The sequence below is a fragment of the Calidris pugnax genome, unplaced genomic scaffold (genome assembly GCF_001431845.1).
Source record: "Calidris pugnax isolate Ruff unplaced genomic scaffold, ASM143184v1 scaffold44, whole genome shotgun sequence".
NCBI classification, from domain to species: domain Eukaryota; kingdom Metazoa; phylum Chordata; class Aves; order Charadriiformes; family Scolopacidae; genus Calidris; species Calidris pugnax.
In genome coordinates this window covers 28,165,917-28,193,727 of record NW_015094506.1, presented here as the reverse complement: position 1 = coordinate 28,193,727, position 27,811 = coordinate 28,165,917, and the positions used below count along the sequence as shown (strand labels likewise).

The 27,811-nt window shown below is 38.5% G+C and overlaps 1 protein-coding gene across 1 annotated transcript in view; it reads left to right on the top strand.

Annotated features, from left to right (window-relative positions):
- Nucleotides 1-27,811, top strand: part of CNTN1 (contactin 1) — a 178,728-nt gene that overhangs the window by 78,716 nt on the left and 72,201 nt on the right. Inside the window, exons 3-5 of the mRNA XM_014964133.1 lie at nucleotides 4,723-4,852; nucleotides 22,203-22,332; nucleotides 26,427-26,599. Coding sequence (XP_014819619.1) covers nucleotides 4,741-4,852; nucleotides 22,203-22,332; nucleotides 26,427-26,599 — 415 coding nt within the window. The 5' untranslated portion in view covers nucleotides 4,723-4,740. The remainder of the gene's footprint in view (nucleotides 1-4,722; nucleotides 4,853-22,202; nucleotides 22,333-26,426; nucleotides 26,600-27,811) is intronic.

The following is a 27,811-nucleotide window of genomic DNA, read 5'->3' as shown; positions in this document are numbered from 1 at the left end:
CCATTCACTGAGTCTTGAATTTGAGGTTCCTGAGAGGGAGCCCTGAGCGGATGCTGGGGGCTGATGCAGCAATTGCACTGCTCCCATGCTGAAAGCCTTGGGAAGGGAGGTTCAGGGAAGATCTTGCCATGGTAAATGTTGAGAATTACTGACAGCGGTGACTGCTAATCCTCGTGCACCATCATCTACCCACATCCCCATCTCCATCGCTTTCCCTCTCTGCTGTTCCTTCTGACTGCCCTTTTGGTTTAGCTTATTGCCTTCATCCTCCCACAGACCACTTACATGTCCCACACGACATCCCCCCACCCTCTGTAATGCTGAGCTCTCTCCTCTTCACCCCCACATTTCATTGGGAGGGTTTCAATGAGGCTTTGCTTTCCATTGTCCTTTCCCACCCCTTCTTGATGTAAAATCTAGTAGTTTATGTAGCCTATTTGCACTGCTTGTGATCTTATGATCCTCATTCTTCTGACTTCCATTACCTACTGTCTGTAATTTCTTTTTGTGTCTAGATTATGAATGCTTTATAGCTTTACAAAGAGGTGATGTCATCTATATCTTTGCATTAAGTAGGGAAGTGATGCACAACACTGGCTATTTTCATAGTTGTGAAACGAATGTCTGTTTCTCCTTCATGAAGACCAAAGTGTGTTTTTGATCTTAAGAAGGCCACATGCAATACTGATGAAAATATAGACATTTTCCTACAGCACATTTTGAGAGATTAGAGCATCCTGATGATTGGGTAACAGAGAGAGGCAGGTCTACCCTTGTGTACTGTACTGGGAACACCCTTCATCCTAAAGAAGCGTCATGAGAGTTTGCAAGCCTCCAGAAGGGTTCTGGGAGGTCCCTCTGTTCAAAATTGAAAGTGCTTTCTATTCAGCAGGCAATATCCCAGTTTTCCCCCACCTCCTTTGGGAGGATTGCACTCCAGGCAGCTCACCAGAAGTTTTCTTGAGTCTATCAAGGCAAAGGTCCTGTAGTGGTGACCGGCCCTTTTGGGAAACTAAACAGTCAAAAGGGACCTAAATGTGTTAATGAGCATTATATAGTAATTAAACTTGGCACAGTTGCAGTTAAATGCCTTCATATTTTATTACGTATTTTTAAAATGGCTTATTCATTTGTTAAAATTACGGTGCTTTGTTGTGAGAAGAGAAGGGTAGTGCACTGTGCAGACTAAAAGGAGTATGTCCAGCCGTATAATCACTCTGTACTTTTACAGGGGAGAAAAGTGAGTTGTACTAATGACTGTTCTATTGTTTAGGAATGACTTTGACTTAGGCAACAATATCCTTTTCACTCTGTGAAGAAAAAAGGTAGTGAGCTGTAAAGCACAAGAGGCAGTGGATAATGCGGTGTGAGCGCTGCAGCCCACGGCGCTCCCTCCGGCGCGAGTCGTGCTGCAGCTAATACGCCCGGGCTCATCCTTGGGCAGCTGGGTGGTAACATCGAGTACAGCCACGCCACTTCAGACACAGAGATGATAACCTGCGTGCTGTCTCATCACATAGCAGGGAGTTCTGCCAGGATTCAGCAGAGCAATGTGAAACAGCCTCACTTCTCGTCCACAAGCTGAGATAAATCAGGAGGGATGGATGTGCTATATATATAGAACCCACTCAGCCGAAAAAAGAGAGAGCAAGGAAAAGATTTTAATCCTGGCAGGGTGGATATTTTTGTATCTGAATAAAATGAGGTATTTATAGAATTTACTGACACAATTTTTATTTACTGTAATGTGAACGAGCGTTCAAACCATTTTTTTCCTGAGCCAACAGAAAGGAATTTTTGGAGAGCTAGAGGACAAGGTAACTTTCCAAAATCAAACCTGAATTCTGCAAAAGAGATGAAGGAGGGATCTTCTATCTGTAGTGGTGCCTGTCATGTCAGAGACAGAACACAGGTTTACTCTTAACAGTTTCATCTATCAATACATTTGAACACAGTCATTATCACCATGAGTTACTGAGTAATTACCGTTGTTCCCAGCAGAGTTCCTGTTTCATTGCTGTTTAATTATGTGCATTATTTCAGTGTAACTATGCAATTTAACTCACGTCACTTGGAAATAAATGTTCCAGGTGAGGCAATGTCATAACACAAGAAGCTTCATAGCCAGGGTATGTCTGGTGGAAAAGTATACGAGGTCATTTGTTGATCTAACCTACCTCTGTCTTTCAGAGAAATCACATAGGTGCAGTAGTTCATACCTTGGTCATTGCCCTCTACAACTACCTGAAAGGAGGTTGTAGAGAGGCGGGGGCTGGCCCCTTCTCCCAAAGGAATAATGACAGGACCAGAGGTAACGGTATGAAGCTGCAGCAGGGGAGATTCAGATTAGATATTAGGAAGAATTACTTTACTGAAAGAGTGGTCAGGCACTGGAACAGCCTGCCCAGGGAGGTGGTGGAGTCACCATCCCTGGAGGTATTTAAGAAACGTGTGGACGTGGCTCTTCAGGGCATGCCCTAGTGCCCAAGATTATAGGTTTGTGGTGGGGTGTAGTATATGGGGTTGTGGGTGTGGGGTTTAGTTGGTGGGGGGTGGTTTTGGGTTTGTTGTTTTTGTGGTGGTTGTGTGGGGATTTTTTGTTTGGTTGGTTTGTTGGTTGGTTGGGGGTTTTTTTGTGGTTGGACTAGATGATCTCGGAGGTCCCTTCCAACCACTAGGATTCTGTGATTCTGTGATTTAAAGTAGATGCCTGAAATAATTGTGAATGTCCTGTGTGTGACAGAGGCTGAAGAAACTTTAGTGCCAACAGAAGTGGGAGGGTAAAGATGTTTAGTAAATTCTTCCCCTTGGATCCATCTACAGTAAGCATATGCATTTGTTGCCAACATAAGAGCCTTTTTCCAGCAATATTTCTAAATCAATCTCAGTTCTGAGGATCTCTGTTTAGCTCTCGTCTGTGTTTTGCTGAATAGTGTTTTCATGTAGCAGACATAATTTTAGGGGCATGGCATCTAATACAGCTTTGACCTTTTTGTTAAAGATTTAATTGCTAAAAAAAGGAAAAATGTGGAGCACAACAGTTCCATCATTCTGAGCCAAAAGATTCTCTTGCAATATTTCTTGCCAGTTTCCTACACTGAGTTTAACAAAATACCTCATGAAACTCTTCTGAGGAAAGCTCACTGTTTGAGGCATGGTCAAATAAACATCTTCTTTGCATTTTTCTGAGGAGGAGGGGACAAGTGTAAAGTTCTGATGGCCAAGAAATGTTCCTAGCCACCTCAAAGAGAGCCATGAGACAGGTACAGTGATACAGGCCTGTCCGGCAGCAGCTCTCACCAGAGGCTCTCTGTTAATCACATCAGCATGTATCCCAAACATACTTAGGGAATCAGGTATGTGCTTTGAAACTCAAAGCTGCCCATTTCTTGGTGTTGGAGGTGGGAAACAGTGCAGTTTCAAAACAAGATCTAACAGATTTGGATTTTGGAAAAAGAGAACAATTTGGTAAATTTTTTGACCTGGAAAGAGAAAGAGTCTTGGTGAAAGGCAGAAGCCACCATCAGTCATTGGTACATGGGATAGGAAGCAGGAAAATGGTAGCTACATCAAGACTCAATCAAGCTACATTCAAGACTACATCCTGCAAAAATAATGCCATCTTAGCATACAAACATGTCCTAGAATGCATGTCACTGAAGGGTATTCAAGTATGTATAAGCATATTTTATAATGAAATAGTAACAAAATGAATATGCTGAGAGGAACGGATAACATCAGCATGTGCCTGAGATACAATAACAAGCTCTGTGTGAAGGTCATAACTTAACCAGTGCAACAGCACAACCCATCAAGAGAAGAAGTATGGACATGATGTTATGGATGTAAAGGATGCATTTATATATTCATGGCAAGAAATCCATTAAACAAAATGGAAAATTGCATACTGCAAGCATGATGATTCATTGCCCTAAAGAAATAGATAACATCCACCAGCCAGAAACAAAAAGCTAGCAAAATATTTTGTTTGAAAGAAGTAAAAAATGTTATAGAAGTAAAGTATTCTGAAAAATGATACCTAAAATCTTAGAATATTCAAATGAAGCTCCATATTTCTTTAGCAGAGTTTCTCCCACAGGGAAAAGAGAAAACTTCAAATATGACATTGCAATAATGATTATATTCAACATTTAAAAAGGAAACTCATAAAAATTAATAGCGCCTTTCCAGAGGATCTCGAATTGTATGTTAAAAGTTTAAAAGGAATTATATACTAGACAAAATAAATGAATCCTGAAAAAGATCAATGTAGTTACGTTTCACTTTGATTTTCTTTCTACAGGCTTTGAAATCGTTAATTGTAATGTAGTATTTACTGAGATGAGGGAGGATAAAATCTTGACTTTCCTTATTTTATTGCAAACTATGTATTATTTTAATGTTTCTAGTAATCTGAAGTGTTCTCAGAGAGAGGATCTATATCCAACCCAAATCATAGTTTTAATATGGAAAGATACATCTAAAAGAGGATGTTCAGTATCAACATTTGTCATATTACTTACTATCACTGGAAAATCTGAGTACTCTTAAACAGTGTTCTCTCTGAATAAAAGAGATCATTAATTTGGTCCAGAAAATTTGGTAATATTCAAAAGCCTCTATCCTATATTAACTCTTAAGTATTCAGTTTAGATAATATGGCAAGTTAAATGTGAGATAAAGCCTTATATCACTTACTCCTTTTTCTTTCTCTCTGATCAGGTATTTTTAGCTGTCTGAATGTTGGTGTTGCAAGGCACAATGCCTTTTGAGATAATCCCTGAACAGAAGATAACCATGTGGCTCTTCATCTATCATCTTTTTACACCCTGTTTCGTCTTTGGCCTGGCAGGTAAGATGACCTCCTATGTTCATTTAACTAACTGTTTTCTGTTTTATGCATTTCAAGGTCAGTTATGCTGTTTGTATGGCCTTAATTTATTTTTGCAGGTACAATGAATTACTAAATATGAATGATAGACATAAAGAAACATACTTACTAAATATGAATAATAAAGATATAAAGAAGCATACTTACTACAATGGAAGCCATAATTCAAAGCTTGAAAAAATAGAGATCCGGACCTTCAATTTGTAATTGTCTATTCTAATTCAGTATACAGAATTATTTCTTTCTCTAGATTATAAAAAATGCTTCAACCATCTATTTATGCACAGATAATCAACAGATGATCCATTAGAAAAATGGAAATAAGCCCACAAGAAGAAACACTAAACACAAAATTCTGTAATATAGACACCATCTAAAATTCATAAAATCCTACCACCACAATATAGTGATAGTTTTCATAATACAGTGGGGAAAGGCTGCATATACTGACTTTAGTTTTAAATTACAAATGGTGAAACTTTTCATAAATAGAGATGGGGCCATAAATGTTAAAGCATTCAGGAGTCATATTTCTAACAGCTGAAATTACAGAGATATTTGCAACTAAAATTTTGGCTCAGTTCTAAGATGTGGAAGGATCTCTGTGGAAAGTTAAAATTCAGGATTAAAATCTAGTTCCTATTCCAGCTGTTCTGAACAACTTTGAGATTTGTAAAGCCTGTTTCAGACATCCCTAACAATTTAAATCAATGTTGGGTTTTAGTTGCTGTTATGAATTGGATTCCCAGCATAAGCAGAGCTTTTTTTTATAAGAAAGAAAACATTTTGCTTATGTACAGACTGCATGAGCTGAGACCGAAGCTTGTAAAAAGTGTAATAATTATATTGTGAATATGCGAAATGCTAACTGAATTTTGAGAAGTTCAAATATTGTGTACTAATGATTCAGTTGCTTTCAAGGTAGGCTTGGAGGGGAAAGTTACCGATGAAGCTAGTTCTGCTGCATTTCATAAAACTTTCTTGTGTTTCTCTGGGTTCTTTATGTAAATATTGAATTCTTAATTTTAATGAATTGTTCATAGTCTTGCTTAATCTGGCCCATCATTTCAGGCATCACCTTAATTTCACTACCATGAGACCATATTGTTTATATTATTGAGTCCAAAAATCTGATTAATACTGTGATGTAAGCTTATTTCCTTTAAGAAATTACTCCAGAGCTCACAGGACTGCTTTTTTGGTTTAGTGAGAACATTATTTTTTTCTATGAAGGATTTGGACTCAGTTCTTTACTCCATATCTGAGTTTTCTGGGTGATATACTGACACCTAATAAAAATTGAGACCTTTAAAATGTTGTGATCTCATGTATTTATTATTATTATTCAAGGATGTTTTCTTTGTTAAGATATGAGGGTGGCACCAAAATTAAAAATTGAAATTAATCACTTTAATACTGGCCTTCTCCTGAAACAAGAGGCTGTCAGTTACCATCAGTACTGTTACACATGTGATTTCACTCTGACCATGGTGACATCAAACAAAATCATCAGCCTCAGTAGCCAAGCAAATGCTGGATATTGGTTGATAAAAAGGTTGAGTCAATCGCTTAGAACAATTGTTCAGTTAATTTCTTGATGGGCAAGGCCAGATGATTAATGCTATTACTTGTGTATTATGCACATTGCAGTTGTGCCCAGAAGCAGGAATTCTTGACACAAGAACGCACCTCCTGGTAGGTGCCTTAGAATGTCATGGGAAGACTGTGTGCTATGAGGGTCACGAGTAAGTGACATAGGAAGAACAAGGATGGGTATGGTGATACTGCATTCAGTTTGAGTATGCATTGATACATTCATAGCAACGTTCGTTTGATCTTTTACTTGGCTGTAATTAGCTACGTTAGGCTGCAATTCCGGTAAAAAGAACAGGAGGTATTGATGGGAAGGGATTTGAATGGGTTCTAATAGTGCCGTTCCCAGTTCAAAGAGAATTCCGAACTTATCTTCTGGTATAGAATAAATCCAGGACTTGCTTGTGTTTTTCATCAAAAGCCAAAGATAAGAGCTACCACCATCTGTAAAGATATGGCACCATCCTTCAATGCGGAAGATTTGTAGTCTTACGCAATCACAGGGAGTTCATTATTTCTGGTGTATTATTATAAGGCTGAGTAGCACGCATATTCTCTGCTCTTAGACCTGCTCTACTTTGCATAAATAATTCAATATCCATTTGAGTTGAGAGAAAGTCTGCTTCTGTCATGTAGGGTTTATGGCACCCATCCAGATTATATAAATCTGATGTTGCAGTCTTTACTCTGCCCCAGCACTTGCATCTTACTGGAGAGTTTTTCATTTCAAATGAGTGCTAGAGCTGCTGGCAGTTAGTCTTAGCAAATTTTCCTTTTCAATGTATTTCTTGGCGATGAAAATGTCATGGTAACCAGAAAATATGTAGCTGCAGTAAAAAAGATTAAATATAAGGGGTTGCTTGGTACTGTCCACATTATGGTTAAAAAGTGAGAGATAGATACTGTAGAAAAAGAAAGTGCACAATTAGAATGATCAGGTCAAGTTCTAGGAGGCGTTCTTCCACACACGATACTATCAAGGGGAGTGGTAGCAACGGCAACAGTAATTGAGGATGTGGGAATCAGGGGTGGTTTTTGAGTAAAGATCACGAATTCTCATTTGAATAACAAGACACACCAAGCACCAGAGTGAAGAGACAAGTTATCTGGGAGCAGATGTTTAAAGCAGGATATTTTAAGTTGTTTTAGCACTTTTTAACGAAACGTGAGATTTCTTTGAGTGAGAACATTATTTTTTTCTATGAAGGATTTGGACTCAGTTCTTTACTCCATATCGGAGTTTTCTGGGTGATATACTGACACCTAATAAAAATTGAGACCTTTAAAATGTTGTGATCTCATGTATTTATTATTATTATTCAAGGATGTTTTCTTTGTTAAGATATGAGGGTGGCACCAAAATTAAAAATTGAAATTAATCACTTTAATACTGGCCTTCTCCTGAAACAAGAGGCTGTCAGTTACCATCAGTACTGTTACACATGTGATTTCACTCTGACCATGGTGACATCAAACAAAATCATCAGCCTCAGTAGCCAAGCAAATGCTGGATATTGGTTGATAAAAAGGTTGAGTCAATCGCTTAGAACAATTGTTCAGTTAATTTCTTGATGGGCAAGGCCAGATGATTAATGCTATTACTTGTGTATTATGCACATTGCAGTTGTGCCCAGAAGCAGGAATTCTTGACACAAGAACGCACCTCCTGGTAGGTGCCTTAGAATGTCATGGGAAGACTGTGTGCTATGAGGGTCACGAGTAAGTGACATAGGAAGAACAAGGATGGGTATGGTGATACTGCATTCAGTTTGAGTATGCGTTGATACATTCATAGCAACGTTCGTTTGATCTTTTACTTGGCTGTAATTAGCTACGTTAGGCTGCAATTCCGGTAAAAAGAACAGGAGGTATTGATGGGAAGGGATTTGAATGGGTTCTAATAGTGCCGTTCCCAGTTCAAAGAGAATTCCGAACTTATCTTCTGGTATAGAATAAATCCAGGACTTGCTTGTGTTTTTCATCAAAAGCCAAAGATAAGAGCTACCACCATCTGTAAAGATATGGCACCATCCTTCAATGCGGAAGATTTGTAGTCTTACGCAATCACAGGGAGTTCATTATTTCTGGTGTATTATTATAAGGCTGAGTAGCACGCATATTCTCTGCTCTTAGACCTGCTCTACTTTGCATAAATAATTCAATATCCATTTGAGTTGAGAGAAAGTCTGCTTCTGTCATGTAGGGTTTATGGCACCCATCCAGATTATATAAATCTGATGTTGCAGTCTTTACTCTGCCCCAGCACTTGCATCTTACTGGAGAGTTTTTCATTTCAAATGAGTGCTAGAGCTGCTGGCAGTTAGTCTTAGCAAATTTTCCTTTTCAATGTATTTCTTGGCGATGAAAATGTCATGGTAACCAGAAAATATGTAGCTGCAGTAAAAAAGATTAAATATAAGGGGTTGCTTGGTACTGTCCACATTATGGTTAAAAAGTGAGAGATAGATACTGTAGAAAAAGAAAGTGCACAATTAGAATGATCAGGTCAAGTTCTAGGAGGCGTTCTTCCACACACGATACTATCAAGGGGAGTGGTAGCAACGGCAACAGTAATTGAGGATGTGGGAATCAGGGGTGGTTTTTGAGTAAAGATCACGAATTCTCATTTGAATAACAAGACACACCAAGCACCAGAGTGAAGAGACAAGTTATCTGGGAGCAGATGTTTAAAGCAGGATATTTTAAGTTGTTTTAGCACTTTTTAACGAAACGTGAGATTTCTTTGGAAGTATGGTTGGCTCACCTTGCCTCCTGTGGTGCTGTGCCCATAGTTCTAGGTGGTTCTACCTGTAAGTTGCCTTGAGGCAAACCAATCAATGACTCTGTGGCCACCAGTCAAGGCTTTTTCATGGTTTCTAAACAGGCATACTTATTAACTTGTCTGGAAACAGGAAACTGATAGGTCAATGTCCTTTGAGATGTCTCACCATATGGTCTGTCCCAAGTTCAAAGATATCAGCCAAAAAATGGACAGTATTCAGAATTCACGCATTTGATTGAGTGCTGAGAGCTTTCAGACTTAACAGCTGGAAGTGTTTGGGGAACAAGGAGCTAGGAAGCTGAACACCTGAAGCTACACTGACTTGAGATGTTCAGAATTTGGCTTGAAAGTGTGACAGGTATTTTGACACTCCGTAAGCTAAAGATTTTTACCCATTTTCACATTGATCTTTTTCCTTCTATGGGAAATTTAAAAAGATTTTTTTTTCCCAAACTGAAATATATTATTTTTTAGAAATTTGGAGTTTGCCTTGGAATAAACCCCCTGACCTTTAGCCAGTTCTGTTTTGTGGTAATCAAAGGCAGAAGTTGAGAATTGTTACAATGACTGGCTGTTTCCCATCAGTGGGGAATGTGCGCTTAACTACAGGGAAGCAAACATCGCACCAATCAGTGCATCGGAAGTTTAGGCTTCTGCAGTGAGACAGGAGCAATATTTATTTTCCAGGTAAAATAGTGCTTGAAATGTAATCTTGTGGATATAAATTGACGAAAAAGCCATAAGTAATTTGGACTTTAACTTACTGTTAGAACAGACAGTTATAATAAAGGTTGCTTTCCAGGGTGTACTTTGAGCAGTGCAAAGCAAATGAGAGCAGTGAATCATCCCTCAGGGAACATTGCGATGATTGTCAGTCCTCTGCCAAAAAAGTTATTTCATGCCTATTACTGGTAATATTTGACTCTTTTCCTCTTTCCCCTGACATCTGAGCTCTCTCCAGCATGCTTCTAAGTTGCCATTGACTCCCCATTAAATTCATATCCTATTCCTAAGTCTGAATTTTAAACTTTTCTTTCATCTAGTACATCCCATATAAATCAGGGAACCAAAGTGGATCTTCACTTGGGATAATAACCTTGCACCAAAAGAATGAAGAGTTTTTTTCAGCAACAGGCTTGTTTTGTTTCTTCCTCCAAAAGACTAATTACAAGCTGCAAAGGCCCTATATTTTATTGTGCTTAATGAGTAATTGATTACATTTGGCTGTAAGAAGAGTCAATAGCAAAAAATCTTACTGTATTCTTCCAGTATTTTATTTCTAATCAAACTGTTCTACTTTTTACTTCACGATTTCATAGTGCAGAGCCAGGCAGTACCCAAGTTTGGGTTAGATTAAGCCTCAAAAGGCAGCTCGTCACTCTAGTGATTGCTTTGGGTTGTGCAAAATGAGCTAGTAGTCCAGGAGTAAAAAAGTCAAAAGCACTTCTGCTTTTTAGGGAACCTAGTGCCTTATTTTCAAAAATCCCTAGGATACCAAGCGTCAGTGAAAGCTGGTAAAGCAAGAAAGCCAGTAAGACACGGGGCGTCTCAGTGCAGGGCGGTTATTTTGATGTGTACACGAGGATGCGATTAGACAGCGTGCTGAATTTGTGGGTACACTACTGGTATTTCAGCTGCACTTGGAAGGCTTTTGTGGGGAGATAGTGCAGAGTAGCTACTTCACTCTACATTCAGCCCTAATTTGCTGAGCACTGGCTTTCCCATGAGATGTACTTGTTAGGCTCTTAAGTCACTTTTGGAGCAATGCCTTTGTTTTTAAGGAAGAATCACCTAAATGATTTAAGTATCTGATATGCAATTGTGCATATGTTTAAAAGTGCTGTACTTGGTATTGGCTGGCGTTCCTCTTGGCAGTCTGAGAAGACAAGCAAACCGTACCCTGTCTCAGTAAGTGGAGAAACCTATGCAAGAAACCCTTGCTCTGCCAAGGGTTGGAGCTTTTCATACTTGAAACTTGCTGTAAAGGAGAAACTGCATAATTAACTACTCAGCTCTTCAAGGACTTCACTGGCACGTGTGAGATAGGAGTAATTCTGCTCTTTTGGGTCCAGAAAAGTAGGGGCAACCTTCCCAAAGACAATCTAACCCTTTCATATAATATGAAGTGGGGCTGCTTGAGTGGTTACTTTTTCTGTTTGAGTGCTGACTGGTTCTTGGAAACTGATGTCCTTTTAGTGTTGTGCTGGCTTGCACTGATACCTCTTTCTCCAGCAGGATGGCGGAATCTTCTTTGTAGACCATGAAATGCTGCATCATGAGTTTTGTGGACACAAACGCATTACTGCTTCAGCACATGAGACTCCCATTAATGTCAATTGCCACTTGATTATGAGAGAAGTAAAAAAAAAAAATCCAACCCTAAAACCTTAAATTATATAAAGCTTGGATTTTCTCTGGAACAGTGGGTTCAAAAATACATGATATGAACTGAGGGCCAGAATCTACATTATTTAAAGCTTTTTACCACAACATATGGCATTATTCAAAATTGCTAAAGAGAGATAGGCATTTTCTTCTAGAATCCAAAGTGGATGAATATACTTAATACTTGTTTACCTTGTCTGCCATGTGCCTGCTTGGATCCTGGAAGACCATTTCATGCTACTGCAGAATGTCTGACATTTGTAAATAAATAATCAAAATATATTTTGTGATGGTAATGCTCAGAAATGTGGAAGTGCCCTGTTTACCTTCTTGTGAGCCTGGTAGACATATTTTGACTCATACTCAGAGCATCTTGTTTCTGAGCATGAGCTTCTGAGATACTAGTAAGTTTGCATTTCTGTGACATATTGAAAGCAGTATGAGATCTAAATATCAAGTGGTTTCTACACTTGCGATGCTGATATGGAGCCTGGTGCCTTAGTGATAGTTAAGATAATGAATGAGTCCGTGGGTCTTCTGTTCAGCATCCATTAGCATTCAAGGTTAATCTAGCCATGTGCTGTGTCAACAGAACTTTGTCCCTCTCTGGTGAAAATATGTAACAGGATACAACCACGTCCATTAGATCAATACTGATGAGAGTGATACCAAATGACTGTCTCGAGCAGCCACCTCTGGCAGTATCAAACGCCAGGGAAATAGAGAGGTATACAGGATGCAGGAGCAGGAAGTGAAGGCTCATTAGGAAAATAAAGATGCTAACAATTATATCAGTGCGCAGCGAGAGTGGTGGGTTCTTAACGTTTTCCACCTGTTTCAGCTTATCTCTGACACCGATGTTTGGAAAGCTTTTCACTGTGATTTGCTATTGATATTCAGGCCACAATTTGTGGTGGTTTTAGAATCCAGTTGCTTCTTATCCAGAAGAGGACTTGAACATGTGCTGAACCATCATGTCGATAAGTAACTTGTTGATTTGGCTCAACATATTTGCTTAAATTTTGTGATGGATTGAGTTCCTGAAAGAATATGAGAGACCTTTAATGAACTTAAATCGATGATAAGCTCAATTTTATTTGCTTTAAGCAAACACTATTACCATTTTACCTTTCTTAAAAATGAAGTTAAAGATTTTAGTATTGCCAGCAGAAGGTCTTGTAGCCATCCCTTTAAAAATTGCCATCTTTCTTTGAAAATAATTGAAAATAATTTTCATTACAGTGGCATTTATCCATCAAAAGCTTATCACTAGCCTTCTTAAAATTATCTTCAAAATGAGTTGATTTATGTGCAGATATCCTGAAAGGAATATCCATCCTGTTTTGCCTTTTCTTTTTTAAAGCAAAATGGTAATTTGTTTGTTAAACAAACAATCTTTAGGTCTTGAAGAGCTTTATAGCCTTTCTCCCTTTATTGTTCAGCATTCCCTTCTCAGAGTCATAGGTTTGGCCTTGTGATCTTGGAGCTTGGTTGTGGGTTTTTTTATTATGGAGTTGAATGCATGGACAAAAGTGTTTGTGTTATTAGGGCCTCAGGATACATCCTGTGTAGTTTCTGAACATATGGATTCATAGGCAGATATAGCCCAGTAATATCCATCATCATTTCCTGTATTAGTTACTTTTGCATATGGTGCCTTACACACTAATGTTTTTCTATTGGATATGTGCAAGTTGTTCCTCCTGAGGACATCACCTTTTAAGTGGTGCTGGATCTGGGAGCCCTTCCAGAAGCTTGAGTGCCCTAAGCACTGGTTAAGGGGACGCTTGCTCCATTTTGTTTAATCAACGGTTTCCCTCATTAAGATTCAATTACTTCTCCATTATTTTTTTTTCATTTTAATTTAACGATGTAGTGGGATTAAGGACACTTTAGAATAAATAAGGCAAATATACAAATGGACATCCATTAAAAATCTCTTGCATGCGATTCACAGTATGTGAATCATTTGAGTGAAGTGACTTGATCTTACATTTGACTTCTATTAAATCTGCTTTCCCAATGAACTACCACATAATTATATATCCACCATTTCTGATAAATCATGAAATATTTTTTTTAAAAATAATAAAGCTTTAATAATTTTGTAAATAAGGAATAAGTTAAAATATTATTTTCACTCCTAAGTGAAGAATATTTCACAGCTCCAGCATGAAATATAGGTTATAACTACTGTGAAAATGGTATATCTTGTAAAGAATGTAGGAAATGAAGACGTTTGAAATCAGTATGTTGAATTAGAAAGTGAGAGTAAATGTTAATTTATAACATTTTTCCTTATTCTCATACTAGCCATATGAAGGCAGAATTATGCACAAGTGTCCTAACAGGGTTTTCTGTTTTCTTCTACTTTTCTGTATTCAGGTTAAATAGAGAATTGATTATGCAAAAGGTGAGAATGAGTTTATTGAAAAGATAGGTAGCAGTCTGTACAAATAATTTAATTAAATAAATTGCAGAAATGATCCATTTCAGGTTCCCAACAAAATAACATCTCAGATCAGGTATAAAGTAACTCCCTGTGTATTTGTAGCAACTGTCCATGATCAGAAGAAAGTATAAATATTTGAATTAGGGTGGTCATTAAATGTTAACTGTGAAGTAGTATAATTATTAGTAGCTGTATCTACCAGTAAACACAGTGGTCTTTTTTCCCTTTTCCAAATTGTCTGCCATGTGGTGCAGAAGTCCTGCTTAAGGTTGTCAGCTCTTTGGTAGCGTGTGTTCCCTGCCTGCGTGACACATATCAGCCTTATGATTCCCAGTGCTGAAAATAGCAACCCAAGTCAGAGGAACTGTGCTGCACTGGGTTTGCTGTGCTGCAGCTCGCTCCCTAAATCTGGTGTCCTGGAAAACAATCCACCAGTGGCCAATTCTCACCTTGTCAGTGTTGATCCAGGAAATTCCTAACTCTCTGAAGCTATTTGAATGTAGAACTGATGGAAAAAAAGAGAAGCTCATGATTGAACCTAGAAAGTGTCATTAAAAATTGGTGGTGGTGGTGATGAGTCTGACTCTGTTGAACGAAGTACTACAGCGTGAGTAAGCCTCGTTACTTCAGCCATGATGCACCAGCTGCCTGGGGTTTCCATTTTCTTGCCTCTATTATAAAACAGAAAATTGCTGAATTCGTGAGCCTGTCTTCAACTTCACACACACCCATTTATCATATCTAATGTCATATTTAATCTGAGCACTAAATTCTGCTTCATAAATGGATTTAGGAACCATCTCCAGACTTTACAGTCCCATGAAGACAGATACCCAAAGAGGTAGTAGTTTTATCCCTAGGAACTTCATAGATTAAACCTACACTTTGAGATGTATTATTTATAGATCAAAATGCAGTATCTGTGGTGGCAGTAAATGATATGTAGAAGTATTGTATAAAAAAAAAAAAGATGATGTTTGGAAAGTTTGGAGAAGGAACTGATGAGTTACCTATTATGGTGAAAATTATGTTCCAATATATATTAATAATATCACTATTTCAAGACATTTATGCATGAAGTTCATGGAGAAAAATGTGTATTTCTATGACATCCACTAAAAGGTGTTCAAATTTCGCTAAGGAGGAACAAGTATACTGTTGTCTTTGGACCTGTAAGGGCGTAAGGACAATAGTATCTCTTCATGTTTGACCTTCTCCATGTTCTTTGGGTGTCTGATCCTTGCAGAACAAGTGAGAAGCAGAAAGTGCAGTTGCACTTCTGGTGCTGCACTGGGGTGGAATAATAATTTCTTTAAGGCGAAGACTGTATTCTTAGTACTGCCTGACCACGTGCTCCCTGACCTTCCACAGAGGTTTCTAGATGCTGCTCCAAAACAAGTAAAACTGAATGTATAATAATAGGTCCCTCATCTGGGAGTGGGAGTGAGCTGTGCCATCATTGTACCCTCCCTCCTGAATCTTAACACTTGAAGAAATGGGAGATAAATTATCATTAGTGTTCCTGTTGTTGCTAGTGATGGTGCTACAGCTACCTCAGAAGGTTCGGCTCCAGGGGGAGGCTTGGCTTCTGGGTTCAGTGCCAGGATTAGGCTTTGGCTTTTGGACTCATGTGAGAGACTCCAGGGGATGTTGCACAGATACAGTCAGATAAATCCAGACTCTCTTACGGGAAGATTCATTGTGCTTTATTGTAACCATCTAAAGGTTGGGTATGTGATATAGGTTTTGGCTTTCTCTGGTTTATGAAGAGAGAACTGGATATCTGAGTTATTTGCTGGAAATGCTTGACTGACCCCTCTAAAGAAAGCCCATATGACTAGTTGGGACAAAATCCCTAAGTTTTCAAAATATATGAGGTAAATCCTACACTTAATGTCAAGAGTCTTACTTTGAATTTATTGCAGTACACAAGAAAGTAGACATAGTAAAAAGAAAGAAGAAAGGAGGAGTTACTATTTCTGTCATAATGTTATTTATTGAACTTTATCTCCTCTGTGTCATCTCATTAAGATTTAAGATACTGGAGTGCTACAAACCCAGATTATCTATAAAAAAAGCATTTAAAAGCATTTTATGTTCCATGTTTTGTCACAAATAAAAGAACTAAAAACATATGCAATATGTGCAATTTGTAGCTGAGAATGAATAAGACGAACGTAAATGATTAGGTTTTATTTAATTTTCTGTATTTGAAAAAATAAACCCAAGAACTGCTGTTTTCTCCTATGAACTAGAAAAATTCACGATAATCTTTAATTAACTACATATTTTTAACTTCTCTTTCTGGTTGTGCTCACAGACAGTCATTCCCATAATTATGAGCAGCTTTACTTTATGACATCCTTAATCTATGAGTAAAATTGATTTTCGGAATGAATTAGATGCATGTAAGGACTGAATTAGCTGATAATAAAATAAATTGACTTGTCTGAAAGTGATCTGGATGACTGGTGTTGAAACAAGCAAACTAATCCTGCTCTCTCTCAACAGAGGAATTTTTTGCTCAGTGCTTTAACCCACTGAAATTGAAGTTTTGAGTTCGCTATTTTATATTGTCTATGGTAGTACCAGGTTGGCATAGTTGCTTAATACTATGTAGAATGTAAATATTGTATTTATGTTTAAAGACTTCCGTTGCACATGATAGCAAGATGAGTGGTTGTGTGCAAATGCTCTTGGTGCAATTTTTTCTTTGTTATTTCTTACTAATAGGAGAAAAGACTGAAGAGGCTGGTAAAATACCAGAACATTAAATTCAGATCTAGTATGAGTTACATTTAATAAAATTAGAAAGTTCAGTAAAAAGGTCTGAAAGTTGAAGATCTTTAGATATTAAAATATAGATGTTAAAAAGAAAAATCTTCTAATTATAAGCATTGTTAGACATAGGAACAGATTTGCTAAAATAAATTATGAAGTCTTTTTTATTGGAGGGCTTTTAGTATCAGTCAAAAAGAAACACTTCTTGAGATGATTCGATGTCATAGATCTGGTAGGACCTACCAACATCAGATAGGGAGAAGTATCAGGTAAGTAGTCACCATTTTTTGGTGATTTTTATGATTAAAAAAACCCAGCAGGTGATTTAAAGAATTTAAAGAAAATTTTAAAGAATTAAAAATCCAGCATTTGGGAAAATAAAAAGTGAAAAAATGGAAGGCGTGTTGCCCTGAATATTAGGAATATGTGTGTCCTGTGTCAGGTTTCAGACAGACTAGAACCTAGACATGAAAAGTCTAGATAATTTGGTAGTGTTTATCATGCAAAATTAAGTCATTTGAAAGCTAGTTCATTTAAAAAAAATAGATTTATTTGGAAAAGTTGGACATTTCTTTAATTAAATGTATCCAGAGTGCACTGATTAAGAAGTTTTATTGCACCTTTTTTTCCCCTCTTCTGATGACCTTTCTCGAGATGACTTGAAAATGACTGCTTCAGGTGGTTTTTGATGGTTATTTTCAGACATCCTTTTGGTATCTTTTCTCTGAATGCGTTGGATATTTTATATTATGATCTTTCACAGGCTTGTGCAGGGACATAAAGGTGTACTAATATAATTTTGTAGCTCATCTACAAGTGGTGGTAAGGCTTCCAGATATATCTATATATCTTAGGCAGTGCTTCTTTCAGATCAGTGATTCAGTTAATTAGGCAGCTTTTTTCCACTCAAAAGTTGCAAAACTGGACCCCTGCTCCTGTTCCACCCTTTACAACAGCATAGGTCTTCATCAGTGAACAAATTCACCTTGCTAAACTGGCAGAAATCTAGCCCAGAAAGCTGGAAGCGAATAGATTTCCACTCTCCTTAGCTTCGGCAGCTACCTAAGAAGTTGGACAAGCATGAAAGGTGTTGCAGAAATGCCTAGAGGGAGGAAGACACTGCCCAGCTGGAGAGTATTGCATCGAGAAGGGGTGACAGGGCCACCTTCCAGCAGCATTGGTTCTTGTACAGTATCCGTGATCTCATCAGCTGTCTAGAGCTTTTCTTGACCTTTGCAAAGACTTCCAAAAACATTTTAGCACTGTTAAGAAGTCTGAATCTCATTTGCAGAACTGTTGAAGAATGATTAAAGAATTAGGTGATAGCTTTTGCTCCAATTAAAAATATAGATCACAAGAAATGTACCCAGAAAATAGGGCAGTAAGGGTGTTTGAGAGGTCATGAAGTCCATCCTCATAGAACCATAGAATCGTTTGGGTTGGAAGGGACCTTTACAGGTCATCTAGTCCAGCCTCCTCTGCAGTAAGCAAGAACACCTTCAATTAGATCAGGTTACTCAGAGCACTGTCTAACCTGACCTTAAATGTTTCCAGGGATGGGGCATCTACCACCTCTCTGGGCAACCTGTTCCAGTGTTTCACCACCGTCATTGTAAAAAGTGTCTTCCCTACATCTAGCCTAAATCTTCTCTCTTTTAGTTTTGTCCTATTGCAACAGGCCCTGCTAAAAAGTCCCCATCTTTTCTGTAGGCCTCCTTTAAGTACTGAAAGGCTGCAGTAAGGTCCTCTTGGAGCCTTCTCCAGGCTGAACACCCCCAACCCTCTCAGCCTGTCCTCAAAAGAGAGGTGTTCCAGCCCTCTGATCATTTTTGTGATCTCTGGACCCTCTCCAACAGGTCCATGTCTTTCCCATGCTGAGGGCTCCGGAGCTGGGCGCATTATTTGAGGTAGGGTCTCACCCCATAGAGCAGAGAGAGCAGAGTAGAGGGGTAGAATGATCTCCCTCGACCTGCTGGCCACTCTTCTCCTGCTGCAGCCCAGGATGCAGATGGCTTCCAGTGCTGCGAGCACACCGTGTTGGCTCCTGTCCAGCTTTTCATCCACCAGTACCCCCAAGTTCTTCTCAGTAGGGCTACTCTCAATCCCTTCACCCCTAGACTGCATTGATACCAGGGATTGCCAGGATCCTGCACTTGGCCTTGTTGAACCTCATGAGGTTCACACAGGTCCACTTCTTGAGCTTGTCCAGGTCCCTCTAGATGGCATCCTGTCCCTCAGGTGTGTCAACCACACCACTCAGCTGGGTGTCATCCACAAACTTGCTGAGGGTGCACTCGACCCCACAGTCTATGTCATTGATGTAGATAGTGAACAGTACTGGTCCCAGTACGGACCCCTGAGGGACACCATTTGTCACTGGTCTCACCTAGACATTGAGATATTTTTCACTACCCTCTGGATGCAACTGTCCAACCAATTCCTTATGCACTGAACAGTCCACCCATCAAATCCATCTTTCTCCAATTTAGAGAGAAAGATGTTGTGGGGCCATGTCAAAGGCCTTACTGAAGTCCAGATAGACGATGTCTATAGCTCTTTCCTTGTCCACTTATGTAGTCACTCCATCACAGAATGCCACGAGTTTGGCCAGGGAGGACTTACTCTTGGTAAAGCCATGCTGCTTGTGTTGAATCACCTCCCTGTCTTCCATGTGCCTTAGCATAGCTTCTACAAGGATCTGTTCTATGATCATCCCAGGCACAGAGGTAATGTCTAAAGCAGGACCAGTACAGATGTGCTTTTCTTCTCATTCACAGTTTATCTAAAGCATCCGTTTCCTTCTTCCTTTCCCTAGTTTTACTCCTCCCCTTTTTCTTGGAGGTACAACTTCAATCAATTGATCTTTTCCCTTGTACTCTTAGTCTGCCCTTCCTCACTCCCCGAGCTTAGTCACCCAGGCATGGTACTTCACTTAAAGTGTGAACATTTCTTGCTGATCTTTTCACAAACCCATTCTCTTCCCTTTTTTCCTTCATGCTGTTTGCATACCAGTGATCCACACTCAGCTTATGACTGAGAATGAAAGGTTTGTTGGTTGCCATACCTGACGTGCGGTCTGTGCATCTTTTTCTGCTCAGCCAGAGATCTGAAACCAGATTCATAATAGATTGCAGCAGAAGTGCCATTATACAGCATATTTGATAGGTGTGAGAAACGGACATTCACTCAGTATAATTAATAGTGCTGGCAGCATTAAAAATGCATGCCATGAAATGCTTAAGTCGTCTGTAACATCATTTGGGTCTCAAGGTGGAAAGAGTCAGCTGCATACGATATGGCTATCTACTGCTAGAGGCCGTTTTTCCTCTGTATTTGTATTTAGGAACTGTACAGAAAGTGCCATCAGGTTTGAGGCTCAGTCATTCCAGGCTCTGAGCAAATGCGTGATTCTTGCCTTTTCTGTCTGAAATTCCTTCTTTTGATCTAGCAATATGTAGATTTTTACATAGTGCTGTGCTTTAAAATATCAAGGCAAGCAGACCATTTTTCAAAAGCTCTGCCTTTCTTTCTAGTTGCTTTTCTTTGCTTGTTTGAAAGACTTTTCTTCTCATTACGTAAATCAGGTTTTAAAAATGAAGTTGCCTGACCACACGTGTCACAGCATAACAGTGCCTTCCGGGCCCGCTCCTGTCCCCAAAGGAAACAGTGGTATTTTCCCCAAACTTGAATTGGAAAGGGAACTTACTTCTTATCTGCAATCAGTTTTCTGCTAGTGCTGTAATCCAGTGTCTATCTATGAATATGGAACATTAAAAAAGATGTCTGCAAAAGTGGTTTTTTATGTATATATGATATTTTAACAGTGAAATAATTTACATTCTTTAGTTAATAGATTCTTCTCTTCTAGTTTTTGAAGAACTACAACACCTGCCTAATTTAGTCTAAATGTTCCATAACCAAAGGCAAGAATTTTAAGGGGTTGGGTACAAAATGATAATTTGGTTTAAGGACATTCACCTGTTACATTGCCATTTTGTCTCTTGATCTGTGAAGATTTTTTTAAATGTAGCATTACAGGACATGTAGTGGATTTTTATAGGCAGCACAGATACTCTTGAAAAATCGTAAGGTTTTTCCATCCTTGAACATTTCCTTTTGGAAATTTTTAAGCTAAAAAGAATCACCCATCTCTAAAGATCATATTAGGAAAACTGAGTTTGTTTCCCTTGTATTACAAAATTCCTGCAGCCATTTTCCACAACTCTGGCATCTCCAGGATTTGGAGCAAGGCTCTGTACATGGATGGAAAGTGAACCTTGTAGGTCATGTACTACTTTGCTTTTCCTGTGAATTTGCTTACAGGTGTCCACACTGTTAGTTCAGTCTCAAGAGAGTCCTGTGTTGAGCTGTGTTGTCTAAAAGTTGTATCTATATGGAGCATGCACCATCTTTTCATAGTGCCATTCTATACTTAGAGTGTACATTTGCTGTGTTCACAGAAAAAAAGCAGCTGCATCCTGGATTTGCTGAGCAGAATTTTCCCATAGCATTCCCCCTTTGCTCCTGTTCTTGCTTTTACAGACCCCGAAGAGTGGTCTTGTACACGTGGAGGAGACAAAGGAGAAGGAAAAGGAGCAGGGATGGGCAGAGCCTGTAACACAGCATCAGCAAATGGAGGATAAAGATTAAAAAATAGTTTATTGTCAAACCTGTTTGACATTTATTCACCTTTAAGTGCCTGACTTTACAAACTTAAATTATTTTCGATGTGTGGCTTTTTAAAAAAAATTATTTGGAAGGAGAGAATGTTAACATATACATATACCTGAGCATGAAAGGAAGGACAGAAATATGCTCTGAAACAATGTAAATCTCAGCTGTGATCTCCAACATTAGTTTTTCTTTGTCTTATGCAATAAAGATTCTTTCCAAATGTTTAAAACAATTGGAGCTGATTAGGTTATAAGATAAGAAACACTTAATATTTGGATAGTTATTTTGCATTTGAACCTGTTCAATTAGAATTTGTTGGCATCTGTGAAATAAGTTTGTCTGAACATGTTTTCAATTCATTATTACCTCCATACCTCAGTGGACAAGGCAGAGAAGGTAGTTTTACAGGAACGTAGTTTAGATTACTTTTGTTCTCAGAGGGCAGGAATGAAGCAGGAGTCAGTGAAGGAAGGCCAGCATTTCTGTTATCCATACTGCTCTGGTTTTGTTGATGCATATAAAGTCTGATTTTGCAGGGCTTACTATTTAGCCTTTGCATTTTGAATGTGGAAGATGTGATGTAAATTTATCTTCGGTTTGCCTACTAATCAAGAAATTATTCATTTCAAACTCTTATCTTCCAGAGGAAGGAAACAAAGGTTATGGACCCGTTTTTGAGGAGCAACCAATTGATACCATCTACCCAGAAGAATCTTCAGATGGACAAGTTTCAATGAACTGCAGAGCACGAGCAATTCCTTTTCCTACTTACAAGTAACTCTCTTGTTTTGATGTTCATGTCTTATGTATTTTATTTAGTGAGTATTTCAGGTTGTGGTATTAAATGATTGACTTTCTTAACAGGTCGATACAAAGTCTTCAAGGCAGGAAAAAATGGAGAGGTTTTCAATTTTTAGTAAAAATCAACCTTTATTTAATTTGCCAAAATGTCTAAACAGTGTTGAAAGTAGTAGATTCCTGTTGCGTTAATTGTTTTTATCTTTTGAAAGGAATACTGATGCAGGTTTAAAAAAAAAAAAAAAGTGACCTTTCAATCATTAAGTGGGTATCTTTCTAGCTTAGGCTAAGGATGACTGAGGTTCAATTCCTTGCTCTTGATTCAGAACAGCTTTTTTATCCTGTTTTACTCTGAAAGAAGAAGGACTGGCTGTTGAACCTGGTTATTCTACATGCTATGTTCTTTTGCATCCACCATATTTAGAGGGACACTCATGAATTCATCCACTATGCTTCTGAAGACATGACAAACATTCTTCTGGGAAAATGTTTCAAGTAGTTTTAGTAGATTCACACATGACCTCTTTCATAATAATGGCATTGGTGTTAGCAGGTAAATTCTGCTTCATTGTTAGATTTCAGGGCATCCATATGAGTTTGTCTACTATTACCTGCTCATTATGTACAGAGAACGTACTTAAGATTGTCACTGTTAAGACCATGACTAATTTACAACCCAGTCATGGGCAGAAAACTGCTGTCATACTAAGGGACAGGTGCAATTTCTTGCCAGGGAAAGAGATCCATTTCCTTAAATTATCCTATCATCCTGTAAGCTGCCCCCAATATTCACTTTGTGTGTTCCTAGACTCTGGCTTCTAAGACAGAAAAAGCAGTTGAGTCTGCTGGACATTCTTTTAAATGTTATAATGTTGTGGTCAACTATGGTATTATTCCATCACAACAGCTTAACTAGTCTTTATTGCCTTTTTTTTTTTTTTTTTTTCGACACGATGCAAAAATAGTCCAGGATGTGACTTAACTTTTCAAGTGAAAAGCAAAAAGGCCAGGGATCGGCGAGGCTGTAGCCGTGTGTCACGGCAGATAGGCAGCCCCAGCCCCAGCTATCTACCACCGTATCAGGTTGACCCGGCACAGTGTGATAGCGGCTCGGTGCCCTCGATGCAAGCCGCCTGGATCTTATCGCTGGCTGAAATGATAATTTTTATTTCGCTGTTGCTGTACCCACTTTTTTTTTTTTTTTTTTTGAATATGCTTACAGGTTATCTACATAGACAGAACCAGCTTGATTGAAGGATTTGAGGGGAAACTAGAATACCCTTTTTAAATATGATTCCTGGCTCTAATATCTTTCCACATTTTTCTGCATGGCATTTCACTGTTGCACTTGTTTGCTCTCCCCGTGCTTGGAAAGGACGGGAGGTGTGGAGAGCTGAGATACACTTCGATTCAGTATCGATATACCTTCTGATATACTCACCCTGTCTGCAAGAATATGTAAACATACTATCTGCAGAGTGATTACAGGCTCTATGTAAATTTTAGCGTTCTTCTTTATCTCTCATGGGCTCTGCAAAATCTGAACTAATAAAGTCACTCTGTAAGAATTGCCTGACACTTCCAGAGCTCTTCTGTCTAGGAACAGATCTGTCAATTATTGCTGACAATTGCAATACAGATTAAGGCCACTTTCCATATTTTCTGATGTCATTATTTTAGTCTACCTCAATATATTGTCTTAATTTCTTAGCCCTCCACCAGTTCATGAAGCAAAATTCTCCTGTTTCAGGAACAGATAAGTCCTTCCTGCCACTTTTGGGGTTCTTTTTACCATTCATCTTCTTAGTCTGCTCGTAGAATTTCTTTATTTTCACTGTTTTTTAACCATTCATCCACTCTTCCTTCTGTGTTTGATGGTCCTTCACCCTTGCTAAAGTTCAAATTCTCATTGCAGTTTCTAGAAGTCTTCTTTTGCTTTTCCCCTGTCCTTGCTGGAGCCGTCCACGCCGCTTTGAAAGGCAATATACATTCATGGGGATATGAGACCTTTAATCCCCAGACCTGTCTGCAAATATGGAGCTCAGATTTCTATGCAGTTTCTCCCAAAATGACTTTTTATGCAACCTTTTATACAAATACACACTAGTGATTACCAGTGACCTTTTTCTGTAGCACTCTTCACCATCTTTAGAGATTCCATAGATCTCTTTGTGGTTCTAGCATTTCTAAGCTTTCTTCAAACACCACCTCTTTCTGTAGGCTCTCTTCAGATATAGCTTCTTGGATGGTTCCTAACTTACCTGTATATATCTTTACATGTATGTTACCGCAGTTTTACATCTCAGCTGGAAGAAACTCAAACCAGCCTCGCAAAAAGAGAAGATGGATAGATAACTACACATTTTACTAATACACCTTCCCAAGCTGCTAGGCAGTTTAGTGAAAAAAACCAAAACCGATATTTCTTCCCAGCTCTAAACAGATATAACTTTTAAATTCAGTGTGCCTGATTGGGTGTCATGAGGCATCTTACTCTGCATTTTCGTGTGTGAGAAACGCTGTGCACGTGTGAGAAACACTCACTAGCTGAACCTGGTGAGAACTACCCATGGGGATGAAGTTACTCACAAACACAGCTTTTATGGAATGGAGGAGTGCCATTTAGAGGAAGGGTTTGAACCAGAAGAGCGCATCACTATCATAGTTACAGTTAATCTTTTATACTGCAGAGTAACCCTGTTTTTAAAAAATGAATATAAATTAATATGTACTCAGAGAAAAAAAGGAGGCTATATCATGAAAATATGACTGTGTTTTCATCTTTCATAAATTCAGAAGAAAATAATTTTTAATTGTTACTCTTCACAGTTACACATTTTGTGCAATGTTTTTCTGATCTCTTTCCTTGCAGCATAAGCTGTCCTTGTGACAGCTGTTCCTAGGTGTTTCTGAACAGGGTTTCTAATTTATTTGTAATACAGACATGTAGCATATCTCACAGGACTGAAGTGATACCTCGAAAATCCTGTAATAACTAAATGCTATTTACTGCATCTTGAAAATTCTACCATTTCATTATTTTTAGTTTTATTTTTAGCTTATTTTTTGTTAATACCACTTCTATTATTGTTTTTTTTTTGTATGACAATTGAAATTTCAGCTTCCAAATGAGTATTCTGTACATTATGGTACAGCATTTCATTAAGTAAGCAATACATAGGGTATGTGCTTTCATTTTCAAACACTAGTGTCTATGACCTTGTGACGAAACCTGATTTACGCTGGAAGAATATGGTCTTTAAATGTATTTTAGTTGCATTTTTCCTGTTTGTGCTCAGGAAATATGCAAGTCCTTTCAGAGAAGGTTATGGGCTCCCCCTTGTGGACACTGTAATAGTTATAAATCACGGATACAGGTTCCCACTCTTTGTATTGTACTTTACTGAAATCGGCAGAAGTCAGTAAGGGCCAGACCTGATCCACCGAGTTCCTCTTGTGCTAGCTCCTGAAGTGGGAGTTACAGTGACTCAAATGAAGTGGCTTTGGGGTTTTATGATAATTAAGGTGGGAGTGTCCAGCAATTTTTTTTACTGCAGTAAGTAGGTCTTAAATCAAGCGTGCCAGTGTTTTTTGCACAGACTTCACTGGCACATTAGGCTTTATGAAACATTTTCATTCCCTACAGCAAGTTTGAAAAAAGCTTTTAAAAATGTCATTAGTCCATCTGTCCTTTAATGTTGCGGAGGGAGTATTTTCTCAATTTGGTTTAGATAACTATTTGAGGATATGTTTATAATCCCAATGCTTGATCACTAGCTAGCTCACTCACAGCTGGCTCCAGTATCCTGTGCTATAAGGCCAGCAATCAGGTTTTAACATATATCACATCTTCACAAGGCTGAAGCAGACTGAGACTGTTGAGTTTAAAAGACCTATGAAGTTCATCAAATCTGTGACTTTTGCTGAAGCAAATCTTAAAACATATATAGAAGTATATTAATTACTTCCTGTATAGTTCATAACAACTTATGAGTTATTTTCATATCATATTTGTTACTAGGCTAGTTTTTCTGCACCAAATCTTATGTCTGGCTTTTCTTTTTTAATAGGTGGAAGCTCAACAACTGGGATATTGATTTAACAAAGGAACGCTACAGTATGGTGGGAGGCAGACTTGTTATCAATAATCCAGAGAAATCGAGGGATGCTGGAAAATATGTCTGTGTAGTGTCGAATATCTTTGGAACTGTCAGAAGCAGTGAAGCCACTCTGAGTTTTGGATGTAAGCCGATGTTTACGTCAAAACGTAGAAATATTACAGTTAGGTTGAAATGCCCAATGTTTTACACTGCAGTGTCTTCTGCTAAGATATGCTATAGCTCTTTTACTCTATAAAAGCAGTATCATAAGTACCTTAGTCTGCAGAGATCAACACAAAGTAAGTTTTGTACACGTTTTATATTCTTTAGCGTTCAGCTGACGTGACAACCTTCTTGGTAAGTTCTTGTTAAATTATTAATTGAAGAGACTCGTGGAGCCAGATCTTGAGATAATCATGTCCAGACTCTTCTTAAATCATGGTAGGACCTGAGGGGAAAGAGACACAGAAGAAAGATGCAAGTGGGGGCATATGGTGATGAGGCGCTGCTGTCATGCAAAGGCAGCTGGGATGCCTGCAGGAGGAAGGCATGGCACTCACTAGTAAAGAGTGCTCCCTGACTCCTGGGCTTCAATGAAGACACTGCTGGGGGACATTTTTGTCAGCTTCAGATATTCATGAACTAGTCTGGTGAATGCATTGTATGCACAGACCTGCACTGTCAACAAACACGTGTTGTAAAGAAGTGGTGTCCTACATGAAGATTGATGTGACAATTTAGTGACTGAAGACAGAGTTTGGGATTTTTATTTTATTTTGCCTTATGATGCTGTTTTCCCTGGATATGTTTTTTCATCAGAAGACAAAAAAGGAATCCATAAAAAAAGGAATCCAATCTTTTCTGATGACCATTCACAGAGCCCTGTGTGCCCTTTAATCCTGACATCAAGTGCTTTGCGTCCCTCTTGTCTTTCAGCAGCCTCCGAGAGCAGGATTCACTCCTTGCTGTATAAGATCAAAGATGAAGGGAAAAGTTCCATTTTCTGCTAGTGCTTATGCTACTGTAGAGACCACAAATCTCAAGAAAACTTAAGAGGCTGTATAGAGCTGATACATTGCATGATAGTTGATCTAGTCTTAATCTGTATTTTACCCAGTGTATTTTCTAGAATTAACAGAAGGCCAAGTTGTTGTTTTGTTCTAATGGAGATTATATCAAAATTCATTTTACAGGTTATTTATTTATATCAAAATTAAGCAGACGTCAGTGTTGCCAATCCTGACTAACCAATAGGGTAATAACCAGCCATGACAATAGCTGTAGCTACTTAAAATAAAACCAATACGCATAAGATGAAAAAAAGTAGAATCAAAACAGTCTGAGGCATTTTTTCT